At 51.0% G+C, this 15,000-nt stretch overlaps 1 protein-coding gene across 2 annotated transcripts in view; it reads left to right on the top strand.

The window, feature by feature from the left end:
- LOC123992826 (unconventional myosin-VIIa-like) overlaps positions 1-15,000 on the top strand; it is a 68,156-nt gene that overhangs the window by 46,271 nt on the left and 6,885 nt on the right. For both annotated transcript variants that reach the window (XM_046294378.1, XM_046294377.1), the window contains 17 exons: positions 20-223; positions 562-738; positions 2,985-3,074; positions 3,296-3,423; positions 3,668-3,794; positions 3,982-4,101; positions 4,327-4,500; positions 4,669-4,896; positions 5,263-5,430; positions 5,757-5,874; positions 12,227-12,353; positions 12,728-12,897; positions 12,978-13,168; positions 13,454-13,581; positions 13,830-13,987; positions 14,222-14,375; positions 14,599-14,754. In XM_046294378.1, coding sequence (XP_046150334.1) covers positions 20-223; positions 562-738; positions 2,985-3,074; positions 3,296-3,423; positions 3,668-3,794; positions 3,982-4,101; positions 4,327-4,500; positions 4,669-4,896; positions 5,263-5,430; positions 5,757-5,874; positions 12,227-12,353; positions 12,728-12,897; positions 12,978-13,168; positions 13,454-13,581; positions 13,830-13,987; positions 14,222-14,375; positions 14,599-14,754 — 2,618 coding nt within the window. The remainder of the gene's footprint in view (positions 1-19; positions 224-561; positions 739-2,984; positions 3,075-3,295; positions 3,424-3,667; positions 3,795-3,981; positions 4,102-4,326; positions 4,501-4,668; positions 4,897-5,262; positions 5,431-5,756; positions 5,875-12,226; positions 12,354-12,727; positions 12,898-12,977; positions 13,169-13,453; positions 13,582-13,829; positions 13,988-14,221; positions 14,376-14,598; positions 14,755-15,000) is intronic.

Below are 15,000 nucleotides of genomic sequence, written 5' to 3'. Positions count from 1 at the left end.
TGTGTGTGTGTGTGTGTAGGACTTGGAACGTGCCCAGAAGGAGCTTGAGGAGGAGGACTTAGATGATGTTCTTCCTCTCCCTGAGGATGAGGAAGATGACCTGTCGGAGTATAAATTTGCCAAGTTCGCTGCCACCTATTTCCAGGGCACCACAACACACACCTACGTCCGACGGCCACTTAAACAACCGCTGCTGTTCCATGAAGACGAGGGCGACCAGCTGGTTGGTCACATGACCTCTCAACTCTGACACCTAACCCCTGACCTCTAACCCCAGTAGACCATGGGTGTTTGTCAGACTGTTGTTTCAGGCAGCCTCCTTCTACCCAACTGTACTTTTCTAATCACAGCATGAACACTGTTTAGGGTTGCAACAATTACAGTAACTTTTCCCTACTTTCTCCAGTTGTCCAGAAATCCAGATTGGAAGATCCCTGGAATCAGGAGGGAATAAGTAGGAAATACGGAATCTTCCAACCACGATTGATAGAAAACCAGGGAAATTTGGTGAAAGTACCAGAATGGTTGCAACCCTAACACTGTTGATTGCTCTTCCCCCAGGCAGCGTTGGCGGTATGGATCACGGTGCTGAGGTTCATGGGAGATCTCCCAGAGCCCAAGTACCATACGGCCATCACTGACGGCTCGGAGAAGATCCCTGTGATGACCAAGATCTACGAGACGCTGGGCAAGAAAACCTACAAGAGAGAACTACAGGCCCTGCAGGGGGAGGGAGAGGTGAGAGGAGGGAGGGGAGAGAGAGAGAACTACAGGCCTTGCAGGGGGAGGGAGAGGTGAGAGGAGGGAGGGGAGAGAGAGAACTACAGGCCCTGCAGGGGGAGGAAGAGGTGAGAGGAGGGAGGGGAGAGAGAGAACTACAGGCCCTGATGGGGGACAGAGAGGTAAGAGGGAGGGAGAGGGGAGAGAGAACTACAGGCCCTGCAGGGGGAGGGAGAGGTGAGAGGGAGGGAGGGAGGGAGGTGAGAGAGAGAACTACAGGCCCTGATGGGGGACAGAGAGGTAAGAGGGAGGGAGAGGAGAGAGAGAACTACAGGCCCTGCAGGGGGAGGGAGAGGTGAGAGGAGGGAGGGGAGAGAGAGAACTACAGGCCCTGCAGGGGGAGGGAGAGTTGAGAGGTGAGAGGGAGGGAGGGAGGGAGGTGAGAGAGAGAACTACAGACCCTGATGGGGGACAGAGAGGTAAGAGGGAGGGAGAGGAGAGAGAGAACTACAGGCCCTGCAGGGGAGAGAGAGGTGAGAGGAGGGAGGGGAGAGAGAGAACTAAGGCCCTGCAGGGAGAGGGAGAGTTGAGAGGTGAGAGGGAGGGAGGGAGGGAGGTAGGGAGGGAGGGAGGGAGGGAGAACTACAGGCCCTGCAGGGGGGGGAGAGGTGAGAGGAGGGAGAGGAGAGAGAGAACTACAGGCCCTGCAGGGGGGGGAGAGGTGAGAGGACGGAGGGGGAGAGAGAGAACTACAGGCCCTGCAGGGGGAGGGAGAGGTAAGAGGGAGGGAGGGAGGGAGGTGAGAGAGAGAACTACAGGCCCTGATGGGGGACAGAGAGGTAAGAGGGAGGGAGAGGAGAGAGAGAACTACAGGCCCTGCAGGGGAGGGAGAGGTGAGAGGAGGGAGGGGAGAGAGAGAACTACAGGCCCTGCAGGGGGAGGGAGAGTTGAGAGGTGAGAGGGAGGGAGGGAGGGAGGGAGGGAGGGAGGGAGGGAGGGAGGGAGGGAGGGAGGGAGGGAGGGAGGGAGGGAGGGAGAGAGGGAGGGAGGGAGGGAGAACTACAGGCCCTGCAGGGGAGGGAGAGGTGAGAGGGAGGGAGGTGAGAGAGAGAACTACAGGCCCTGATGGGGGACAGAGAGGTAAGAGGGAGGGAGAGGAGAGAGAGAACTACAGGCCCTGCAGGGGGAGGGAGAGGTGAGAGGAGGGAGGGGAGAGAGAGAACTACAGGCCCTGCAGGGGGAGGGAGAGTTGAGAGGTGAGAGGGAGGGAGGGAGGGAGGGAGGGAGAACTACAGGCCCTGCAGGTGGAGGGAGAGGTGAGAGGAGGGAGGGAGAGAGAGAACTACAGGCCCTGCAGGGGGAGGGAGAGGTGAGAGGAGGGAGGGGAGAGAGAGAACTACAGGCCCTGCAGGGGGAGGGGAAGAGGTGAGAGGAGGGAGGGGAGAGAAAGAACTACAGGCCCTGCAGGGGGAGGAAGAGGTGAGAGGAGGGAGGGGAGAGAAAGAACTACAGGCCCTGCAGGGGGAGGAAGAGGTGAGAGGAGGGAGGGGAGAGAGAGAACTACAGGCCCTGCAGGGGGAGGGAGAGGTGAGAGGAGGGAGGGGAGAGAGAGAACTACAGGCCCTGCAGGGGGAGGGAGAGGTAAGAGGGAGGGAGAGGAGAGAGAGAACTACAGGCCCTGATGGGGGACAGAGAGGTAAGAGGGAGGGAGAGGGGAGAGAGAACTACAGGCCCTGCAGGGGGAGGGAGAGGTGAGAGGGAGGGAGGGAACTACAGGCCCTGCAGGGGGAGGGAGGGAGGGAGAGAACTACAGGCTCTGCAGGGGGACAGAGAGGTAAGAGAAGGGAGGGAGGGAACTACAGGCCCTGCAGGGGGAGGGAGAGTTGAGAGGAGAGGGAGAACTACAGGCCCTCGAGGGATAGGGCGAGGTCGGAGTAAATATTTAGCTGCGCTGTGAGGAAAAATGTACTTACTACGACTGTGATATGTCATTGTCTCACCTAGCTGTCTTAAGATGAATGAATAAGAACTGATTAAGAGCTTCTGCTAAATGACTCAAATGTAAAATGAGGGAGGAGGGACGAGGTGGGTGTAATCGATAATAACACTTAGCTATAATCTCATTCGGTTAGATTCTACCTTAGTTAAACCGTCATGGTCTGATACCCAGTGTTGCTCTGGGTAGTACAACACAGTAGTGCTTCCTAGAAGACGTTTCCTATCTGATTCATAAACTGTGTCCTGCTGTAACCCCTCCCCTATAGACCCCCCATTCAGACAGCAACAAGAAGAACAGTGTCCGACACAAACTAGTGTCCCTCACCCTGAAGAAGAAGTCCAAGATTACTGAGGAGGTAAGAGAGAGGAGGAGAGGAGTATCACTGTGGAGGAGGTGTTGGAGTTAAAAGCATCCTAGAAGTGGTAAAATGGCCCTATTTAGTAAATGACTTTTGACCAGAGCCCTATGCTACATGATAAATAGTAGTGCACTATATAGGGATAGGGTGCCATTTGGGACACAGACAGTATGTAGATCAGATAGAATGTCCAGTGTTGATGATGAGTTTTCTGTTAGGTGACCAAGCGCCTGAACGACGGAGAGATTAGTCTCCATGGCAACAGCATGTTAGAGGACCGGCCCACCTCTAACCTGGAGAAACTCCACTTCATCATCGGCAACGGAATACTACGACCTGCCCTGAGGTAGACCCACACATATACGAGCACACCCACGCACGCACACAAACACCCACACACATGCTTACACACACACACACACACACACACACACACACACACACACACACACACACACACACACACACACACACACACACACACACACACACACACACACACACACACACACACACACACACACACACACACACACACACACACACACACACACACACACTCTGACATGTCCAGTGTGTGTACTTTGTAGGGATGAGATCTACTGCCAGATCTGTAAGCAGTTGAACCAGAATCCTTCTAAGAGCAGTCACGCCCGCGGCTGGATCCTCATCTCTCTGTGTGTCGGCTGCTTCGCTCCCTCTGAGAAGTTTGTCAAGGTCAGTCAGAATACACATATTCCTATAGACTCTCTGCTTGCGTCCCAAATGACACCCTATTCCCTTTATATAGTACTTTTGACCAGGGTCCACAGAGCCATTTGGGATGTAGCCATTGTTAAACTCTATACTTTCTCTATAATTACATCCCTTCCTCTATAACTGCATTACATCCTGTCTCCTCCAGTACCTCCGTAACTACATCCATGGTGGTCCTCCTGGCTACGCCCCCTACTGCGAGGAGAGACTCAGACGCACGTTTGTTAACGGCACCAGAACACAACCCCCGTCCTGGCTGGAGCTACAGGTGCACACACGCACACACTCACGCACAAACAAACAACAAACATACAAACACATACACACACACAAAGAAATATCCCTTACCTCTCATTCTCCTCTCCTCTCTCCACCTCTCTTCTTCTCGCCCCTCCATCTGTCCTCCCTCTCCCCCCTCTCTCCCCCACCCCCTCTCCCCTCCTCCACCCTCCCTCTCTCTCTCTCCCTCTCCATTCTCCTTCTTCTCTCCCAGGCCACTAAGTCTAAGAAGCCCATCATGTTGCCAGTAACCTTTATGGATGGGACCACTAAGACGTTGTTGACAGACTCAGCTACTACAGCCATGGAGCTGTGTAACGCCCTGGCAGACAAGATCAGCCTCAGAGACCGCTTTGGATTCTCTCTCTATATCGCCCTGTTTGACAAGGTAATACACAGCCACACATCCACACACACATACACACACACACACACACACACACACACAAGGATGCACGCACACAAACACACACACAGGTACACAGGCAGGCATGCACACACATACACATCATGCATGTGCAGTATTCCAGTGTGAGCAGTGTGTGTGTACCACCAGGTGTCCTCCCTAGGCAGTGGAAAGGACCATGTGATGGACGCAGTGTCCCAGTGTGAGCAGTATGCCAAGGAGCAGGGTGCCCAGGAGAGAAACGCCCCCTGGAGACTGTTCTACAGGAAGGAGATATTCACCCCCTGGCACAACCCTGCAGACGACGCTGTGGCCACCAACCTCATCTACCAACAGACTGTACGGGGGGTAAAGTTTGGAGAGTACCGCTGTGACAGGGTGAGTTTTACAATCACGTTGACCATCTCTCTCTCTCTCTCTAGCTCTCTCAATTCAATTCTATTCTATTTAATTCAAAGGGCTTTATTGGCATGAGAAACAAATGTTTACATTGCCAAAGCAAGTGGAATAGACCATAAACAAAAAGGAAATAAACAAGGAAAACATCTCTCTCTCTCTCTTTTCGTCTATACAATGACTTGGTAGAGCTAGCCAGTCAGCAGTACTATGTGAACTAAGGATCTCAGATCCTGACACTAACCTCTGTCTCTCTCTCTAGGATGACCTAGCAGAGTTAGCCAGTCAGCAGTACTATGTGAACTAAGGATCTCAGGTCCTGACCCTAACCTATGTCTCTCTCTCTAGGATGACCTAGCAGAGTTAGCCAGTCAGCAGTATTATGTGGACTATGGTTCTGAGATTCTGACAGAGCGTCTGCTGAGCCTGATCCCATCCTACATCCCCGACCGAGAGGTCAGCTCCTCCCGGAGCGTGGAGAAATGGGCCCACGTCATCATGGCTGCCCATAAAAAGGTGCTCCTCGCTGAAGAATGATTTGCCAGGCTCCCTTCTAGGGACTCTGGATGTCACAGGTTTTAATGTTTGATCTAGTAAACTACCAGGTTTTACTTTCAATTATTTTGATCATAATATGTGATTGTTTTAACTCGTTTTTTAAAATACACCCATTATAAGTCACTAAGGATATGTCCCAAATCGCACCATATTTCCTACATAGAGCACTACTTTTTTACATGAGCACTATGGACCCTGGTCAAAAGTAGTGCACTATATAGGGAATAGGAGGCCATCTGGGACACAACCTAACTGTTTGTCCCCCCCTCTCCTCTCCACACCAGGGCATCTACACCCAGCAGAGGTTTGACCCCCAGAAGGTGAAGGAGGAAGTGGTGGACTTCGCTCGCTACAAATGGCCGCTCCTCTTCTCACGCTTTTATGAGGCCTTCAAGCTCTCAGGTATGTTACTCTACCTGCTGTAATGTACCTGCTGTACCTGCTGTAACGTACCTAAATTAACGTACCTGCTGTAACGTACCTGCTGTAACGTACCTGCTGTACCTGCTGTAACGTACCTGCTGTAACGTACCTGCTGTAACGTACCTAATGTAACGTACCTAATGTAACGTACCTGCTGTAACATACCTGCTGTAACGTACCTGCTGTAACGTACCTGCTGTAAATAAAATCAAATCAAATCAAAACAAAATGTATTTGTCACATACACATGGTTAGCAGATGTTAATGTGAGTGTAGCGAAATGCTTGTGCTTCTAGTTCCGACAATGCAGTGATAACCAACAAGTAATCTAACTAACAATTCCAAAACTACTGTCTTATACACAGTGTAAGGGGATAAAGAATATGCACATAAGGATATATGAATGAGTGATGGTACAGAGCAGCATACAGTAGATGGTATCGAGTACAGTATATACATATGAGATGAGTATGTAGACAAAGTAAACAAAGTGGCATAGTTATAAAGTGGCTAGTGATACATGTATTACATAAGGATGCAGTCGATGATGTAGAGTACAGTATATACGTATGCATATGAGATGAATAATGTAGGGTAAGTAACATTATATAAGGTAGCATTGTTTAAAGTGGCTAGTGATATATTTACATCATTTCCCATCAATTCCCATTATTAAAGTGGCTGGAGTTGGGTCAGTGTCAATGACAGTGTGTTGGCAGCAGCCACTCAATGTTAGTGGTGGCTGTTTAACAGTCTGATGGCCTTGAGATAGAAGCTGTTTTTCAGTCTCTCGGTCCCAGCTTTGATGCACCTGTACTGACCTCGCCTTCTGGATGATAGCGGGGTGAACAGGCAGTGGTTCGGGTGGTTGATGTCCTTGATGATCTTTATGGCCTTCCTGTAACATCGGGTGGTGTAGGTGTCCTGGAGGGCAGGTAGTTTGCCCCCGGTGATGCGTTGTGCAGACCTCACTACCCTCTGGAGAGCCTTACGGTTGAGGGCGGAGCAGTTGCCGTACCAGGCGGTGATACAGCCCGCCAGGATGCTCTCGATTGTGCATCTGTAGAACTTTGTGAGTGCTTTTGGTGACAAGCCAAATTTCTTCAGCCTCCTGAGGTTGAAGAGGCGCTGCTGCGCCTTCTTCACGACGCTGTCAGTGTGAGTGGACCAATTCAGTTTGTCTGTGATGTGTATGCCGAGGAACTTAAAACTTGCTACCCTTTCCACTACTGTTCCATCGATGTGGATAGGGGGGTGTTCCCTCTGCTGTTTCCTGAAGTCCACAATCATCTCCTTAGTTTTGTTGACGTTGAGTGTGAGGTTATTTTCCTGACACCACACTCCGAGGGCCCTCACCTCCTCCCTGTAGGCTGTCTCGTCGTTGTTGGTAATCAAGCCTACCACTGTTGTGTCGTCCGCAAACTTGATGATTGAGTTGGATGATTGAGTTGGAGGCGTGCGTGGCCACGCAGTCGTGGGTGAATAGGGAGTACAGCTAGCCAACGTCTTCTGAATAGACTCAACAACCCGGTCGTATTCACAGGTAGTATCACATTTTCATTTTATTTCATTACAGTATAACGGTTTGATTTGTTTGATCGTAGCTAGCTACATAGCTAGCTACATAGCCGTCTTTGTATCAAAGATAATTGTGTAGTCTAGAGCGATTTTCTAGGTTAGCTAGCCAGCTATTGTCGTTCTTTTAACGCAACGTAACGTAAACAACACTGCTAGCTAGCCAGCTATCCCCCGAATAGCAGCACTGTCGAAACTATTACACTCAACGGAACGACTTGATTAGTGTAGTGTCAACAACGCACCCACTGCCAGCTAGCCTACTTCAGCAGTACTGTATCATTTTAATAATTTTAGTCAATAAGATTCTTGCTACGTAAGCTTAACTTTCTGAACATTCGAGACGTGTAGTCCACTTGTCATTCCAATCTCCTTTGCATTAGCGTAGCCTCTTCTGTAGCCTGTCAACTATGTGTCTGTCTATCCCTGTTCTCTCCTCTCTGCACAGACCATACAAACGCTCCATACCGCGTGGCCGCGGCCACCCTAATCTGGTGGTCCCAGCGCGCACGACCCACGTGGAGATCCAGGTCTCCGGTAGCCTCTGGAACTGCCGATCTGCGGCCAACAAGGCAGAGTTCATCTCAGCCTATGCCTCCCTCCAGTCCCTCAACTTCTTGGCACTGACGGAAACATGGATCACCACAGACAACACTGCTACTCCTACTGCTCTCTCTTCGTCCGCCCATGTGTTCTCGCACACCCCGAGAGCTTCTGGTCAGCGGGGTGGTGGCACCGGGATCCTCATCTCTCCCAAGTTACCCATCTGTCTATCACCTCCTTTGAATTCCATGCTGTCACAGTTACCAGCCCTTTCAAGCTTAACATCCTTTTCATGTATCGCCCTCCAGGTTCCCTCGGAGAGTTCATCAATGAGCTTGATGCCTTGATAAGCTCCTTTCCTGAGGACGGCTCACCTCTCACAGTTCTGGGCGACTTTAACCTGACTCATCTGACTCATTCCTCTCTGACTCCTTCTTTCCACTCCTCTCCTCTTTTGACCTCACCCTCTCACCTTCCCCCCCCTACTCACAAGGCAGGTAATACGCTCGACCTCATCTTTACTAGATGCTGTTCTTCCACTAACCTCATTGCAACTCCCCTCCAAGTCTCCGACCACTACCTTGTATCCTTTTCCCTCTCGCTCTCATCCAACACCTCCCACACTGCCCCTACTCGGATGGTATCGCGCCGTCCCAACCTTCGCTCTCTCTCCCCCCGCTACTCTCTCCTCTTCCATCCTATCATCTCTTCCCTCCGCTCAAACCTTCTCCAACCTATCTCCTGATTCTGCCTCCTCAACCCTCCTCTCCTCCCTCTCTGCATCCTTTGACTCTCTATGTCCCCTATCCTCCAGGCCGGCTCGGTCCTCCCCTCCCGCTCCGTGGCTCGATGACTCATTGCGAGCTCACAGAACAGGGCTCCGGGCAGCCGAGCGGAAATGGAGGAAAACTCGCCTCCCTGCGGACCTGGCATCCTTTCACTCCCTCCTCTCTACATTTTCCTCCTCTGTCTCTGCTGCTAAAGCCACTTTCTACCACTCTAAACTCCAAGCATCTGCCTCTAACCCTAGGAAGCTCTTTGCCACCTTCTCCTCCCTCCTGAATCCTCCTCCCCCTCCCCCCTCCTCCCTCTCTGCAGATGACTTCGTCAACCATTTTGAAAAGAAGGTCGACGACATCCGATCCTCGTTTGCTAAGTCAAACGACACCGCTGGTTCTGCTCACACTGCCCTACCCTGTGCTCTGACCTCTTTCTCCCCTCTCTCTCCAGATGAAATCTCGCGTCTTGTGACGGCCGGCCGCCCAACAACCTGCCCGCTTGACCTTATCCCCTCCTCTCTTCTCCAGACCATTTCCGGAGACCTTCTCCCTTACCTCACCTCGCTCATCAACTCATCCCTGACCGCTGGCTACGTCCCTTCCGTCTTCAAGAGAGCGAGAGTTGCACCCCTTCTGACAAAACCTACACTTGATCCCTCCGATGTCAACAATTACAGACCAGTATCCCTTCTTTCTTTTCTCTCCAAAACTCTTGAACGTGCCGTCCTTGGCCAGCTCTCCGGCTATCTCTCTCTGAATGACCTTCTTGATCCAAATCAGTCAGGTTTCAAGACTAGTCATTCAACTGAGACTGCTCTCCTCTGTATCACGGAGGCGCTCCGCACTGCTAAAGCTATCTCTCTCTCCTCTGCTGTCATCCTTCTAGATCTATCGGCTGCCTTCGATACTGTGAACCATCAGATCCTCCTCTCCACCCTCTCCGAGTTGGGCATCTCCGGCGCGGCCCACGCTTGGATTGCGTCCTACCTGACAGGTCGCTCCTACCAGGTGGCGTGGCGAGAATCTGTCTCCTCACCACGCTCTCACCACTGGTGTCCCCCAGGGCTCTGTTCTAGGCCCTCTCCTATTCTCGCTATACACCAAGTCACTTGGCTCTGTCATAACCTCACATGGTCTCTCCTATCATTGCTATGCAGACGACACACAATTAATCTTCTCCTTTCCCCCTTCTGATGACCAGGTGGCGAATCGCATCTCTGCATGTCTGGCAGACATATCAGTGTGGATGACGGATCACCACCTCAAGCTGAACCTCGGCAAGACGGAGCTGCTCTTCCTCCCGGGGAAGGACTGCCCGTTCCATGATCTCGCCATCACGGTTGACAACTCCATTGTGTCCTCCTCCCAGAGCGCTAAGAACCTTGGCGTGATCCTGGACAACACCCTGTCGTTCTCAACCAACATCAAGGCGGTGGCCCGTTCCTGTAGGTTCATGCTCTACAACATCCGCAGAGTACGACCCTGCCTCACACAGGAAGAGGCGCAGGTCCTAATCCAGGCACTTGTCATCTCCCGTCTGGATTACTGCAACTCGCTGTTGGCTGGGATCCCTGCCTGTGCCATTAAACCCCTTCAACTCATCCAGAACGCCACAGCCCGTCTGGTGTTCAACCTTCCCAAGTTCTCTCACGTCACCCTGCTCCTCCGTTCTCTCCACTGGCTTCCAGTTGAAGCTCGCATCCGCTACAAGACCATGGTGCTTGCCTACGGAGCTGTGAGGGGAACGGCACCTCAGTACCTCCAGGCTCTGATCAGGCCCTACACCCAAACAAGGGCACTGCGTTCATCCACCTCTGGCCTGCTCGCCTCCCTACCACTGGGGAAGTACAGCTCCCGCTCAGCCCAGTCAAAACTGTTCGCTGCTCTGGCCCCCCCAATGGTGGAACAAACTCCTTCACGACGCCAGGACAGCGGAGTCAATCACCACCTTCCGGAGACACCTGAAACCCCACCTCTTTAAGGAATACCTAGGATAGGATAAGTAATCCCTCTCAACCCCCCCCCCCCCCTTTAAGATTTAGATGCACTATTGTAAAGTGACTGTTCCACTCGATGTCATAAAGTGAATGCACCAATTTGTAAGTCGCTCTGGATAAGAGCGTCTGCTAAATGATTTAAATGTAAATGTAATGTAAATGAGTACAGGAGAGGGCTCAGAACGCACCCTTGTGGGGCCCCCGTGTTGAGGATCAGCGGGGAGGAGATGTTGTTGCCTACCCTCACCACCTGGGGGCGGCCCATCAGGAAGTCCAGTACCCAGTTGCACAGGGCGGGGTCGAGACCCAGGGTCTTGAGCTTGATGACGAGCTTGGAGGGTACTATGGTGTTGAATGCCGAGCTATAGTCGATGAACAGCATTCTCACATAGGTATTCCTCTTGTCCAGGTGGGTTAGGGCAGTGTGCAGTGTGGTTGAGATTGCATCGTCTGTGGACCTATTTGGGCGGTAAGCAAATTGGAGTGGGTCTAGGGTGTCAGGTAGGGTGGAGGTGATATGGTCCTTGACTAGTCTCTCAAAGCACTTCATGATGACGGAAGTGAGTGCTACGGGGCGGTAGTCGTTTAGCTCAGTTACCTTAGCTTTCTTGGGAACAGGAACAATGGTGGCCCTCTTGAAGCATGTGGGAACAGCAGACTGGTATAGGGATTGATTGAATATGTCCGTAAACACACCAGCCAGCTGGTCTGCGTATGTTCTGAGGGCGTGGCTGGGGATGCCGTCTGGGCCTGCAGCCTTGCGAGGGTTAACACGTTTAAATGTCTTACTCACCTCGGCTGCAGTGAAGGAGAGACCGCATGTTTTCGTTGCAGGCCGTGTCAGTGGCACTGTATTGTCCTCAAAGCGGGCAAAAAAGTTATTTAGTCTGCCTGGGAGCAAGACATCCTGGTCCGTGACTGGGCTGGGTTTCTTCTTGTAGTCCGTGATTGACTGTAGACCCTGCCACATGCCTTTTGTGTCTGAGCCATTGAACGTACGTGCTGTAACGTACCTAATGTAACGTACCTGCTGTAACGTACCTGCTGTAACGTACCTGCTGTAACGTACCTGCTGTAATGTACCTGCTGTAACGTACCTGCTGTACCAACTACCTTCATTAATACCTGTCAGTCAGTCTGTTTGGTGCTGAACCTCATCATATCTCTTGCAGAGGTTGTTCCTGGAAACTACTGTAGGTATACATGTGATCTAGGCTTAGTCCTAATTTCCTCACTCCTTCCAAAGTGTGCATGCACCCTACCCGTCATGGATTTACAAGCATTGGATTGGTGTACTCGTTCGCTGTCGGGAGTTTCCACCACTAAGTCCATGACTGTGAGTTTGAAAGAGTGCACTTTGGTAGGAGGACAGAGAATCGGGACACAGACCTAGTCACGGGTCCATACTCTGATCCTTCCCCTCACTCCACCATACAGGTCCAAGTCTGCCTAAGAATGATGTCATTGTGGCGGTGAACTGGACAGGGGTGTACTTTGTGGACGAACAGGAGCAGGTGCTGCTAGAACTCTCTTTCCCAGAGATCACTGCAGTCTCCAGCAGCAGGTGATTTGGAGTCCATCCTAACCCTGTTGCCCTCTCAACCATAAACATATCAATTACTCCGTTTCTTTTGATTTTATTCTATCCTCTTTTCTCCTAAACTCCTAATTTCAAGAAGCTTACTATGTAGCCAGTAAGCATTAATATTAATACATTTCATTTGTATAATTAGATAGCCACCCTCCTTACTTAGGCTAGCCACCCTGTGTTGCTGTTTTGTTTGTGGACACCTCAACCTCCTACATTTAGCTGACCTGTTAGGGGATAAATGGCAAGCGACTGTATTCCTTTCTTTCTCTCCCTTCTTCTGAGACTGCTAGCTAGCTCCGTGCATGAGCAATTCTTTGAGCATGTTGGCTTCTTCTGTGTGTTGATAGAGGTGGTAAACTCCAGGGGCAGAGCTTTACGTTGGCGACCATAAAGGGCGATGAGTTTACGTTCACGTCGACCAACTCTGAGGACATCAGAGACCTTGTGGTAACGTTCCTAGAGGGCCTGAGGAACCGGTCCAAGTACGTGGTGGCTCTGCAGGACAACACCAACTCTGGTGAGTAGAGTACACACACGAACACACACACACACACACCCCCACACACATCCACACAAACTGTACCTTGTCCCCTCTAGGTGGGGAGGAGTCTACGTTCCTGTCGTTCCAAAAGGGAGACCTGATTCTATTGGACCAAGAGACAGGTCAGCAGGTCATGACCTCAGGCTGGGCCCATGGGGTCAATGAACGGACCAATCAAAAAGGAGATTTCCCTGCTGATGCCGTCTACGTCCTGCCCACTGTTACCAGACCTCAGGCTGACGTAGTGGTGAGACACACACACACCCACACACACACACACACACACACACACACACACACACACACACACACACACACACACACACACACACACACACACACACACACACACACACACACACACACACACACACACACACACACACACACACACACACACACACACACAGCCTACACTGTAATGGCTCTATCTGCGTGATTCTTAATCGTCCCCCCTTCTCTCTCTCTCTCTCTCTCTCTCTCTCTCTCTCTCTCTCTCTCTCTCTCTCTCTCTCTCTCTCTCTCTCCCTAGGCATTGATTACCATGACACCAGACCAGAGACAGGAGACAGTGCGTTCATCTCAGCTGGTTTTGCCGGAGACTGGAGAGGAGAGGGTTAAACCTTACACACTGGAAGAGTTCAGCTATGACCACTTCAGGTAGACACACACAGACAGATGTTCATACGCATGCATGCAGGCACACACACACATACACACAAACACACAAACACACACAATACAAGTTGCAGTATTTGTAACCGTGTGTTTTTTTTGTCTAAAGAAAATGTTACCTAATCAATACCTGTCACTACACCTCTCCTCCTTCTTTCTCCTCCCCCTTCTCTCTCTCCCTCTCTCTCTCTCCCTCTCTCTCTCTCCCTCTCTCTCTCTCCCTCTCTCTCCAGACCTCCTCCCAAACACACTCTGAGCAGGGTGATGATCACTAAGAACAGAGGGAAGGCCTCAATGTGGAGCTGCACCAGAGAGCCTATCAAACAGCCCCTACTGAAGAAGGTCCTCAGCCACGAAGACCTGTCACAGGACGCCTGTATGGTCTTCATAGATATCCTTTACTGGCTAACACAAATCGTCTGTAGTGTGCGTGTGCTTCTGCTTGTGTTTGTTTCAGATTCATGATCTTGTGATGAGGTAAACCTGCCTGCAACTTAAAATCCTCCTCGGCCAGATATGGAATTTCCTTCTGGCCTAATGGTTAAAACGTTGGTTTCCCAGGAGACAGGGGTTCAGATCCCACCTGTGTCGTTTGTGTAATATGTAAACTCCTTGACCATGCCACCTATGATGAAGTATATGGGGGACTACCCGTCTAAGCGGACACGTTCGGTTAACGAGCTGACGGACCAGATCTTTGAAGGAGCTCTGAAGGCCGAACCTCTAAAAGATGAGATTTTCTGTCAGATCCTCAAACAACTCACAGACAACCACGTCAAGTAAGAACACACACACACACACACACACACACACACACACACACACACACACACACACACACACACACACACACACACACACACACACACACACACACACACACACACACACACACACACACACACACACACACACACACACACACACACACACACACACGCACATCCTAAACTTCTCTCAGATACCTCTGTTACATTGTGTCGTAACCGTGTGTGTGTGTAGGTACAGTGAGGAGAAGGGCTGGGAGTTGCTGTGGCTGTGTACGGGGCTGCTCCCTCCTAGCAACATGCTGCTGCCTCATGTCCAGCGTTTCCTTCAGTCCAGGAAACACCACCCTCTGGCTCAAGACTGTATGACACGACTACAGAAGGCCCTACGGTAACACATACGTGGGCACAAACACGCGCGCACATACACGCACACACACACACACACACACACATTCACACACACTCACCCGTCTCACACATCAACAGATACACTCTGTTAATGATACTATCCTCTTCTGCTTGTTCATTTCTTAATGTTGTTGTTATTATTGTTGCTGTTGTTATTATTATTATTGTTGCTGTTGTTGTTATTATTATTGTTGGTATTGTGATTATTATTGTTGGTGCTGTTGTT

Source organism: Oncorhynchus gorbuscha, linkage group LG13 (genome assembly GCF_021184085.1).
Source record: "Oncorhynchus gorbuscha isolate QuinsamMale2020 ecotype Even-year linkage group LG13, OgorEven_v1.0, whole genome shotgun sequence".
NCBI classification, from domain to species: Eukaryota; Metazoa; Chordata; class Actinopteri; order Salmoniformes; family Salmonidae; genus Oncorhynchus; species Oncorhynchus gorbuscha.
This window is presented reverse-complemented; position numbering and strand designations above follow the sequence as displayed.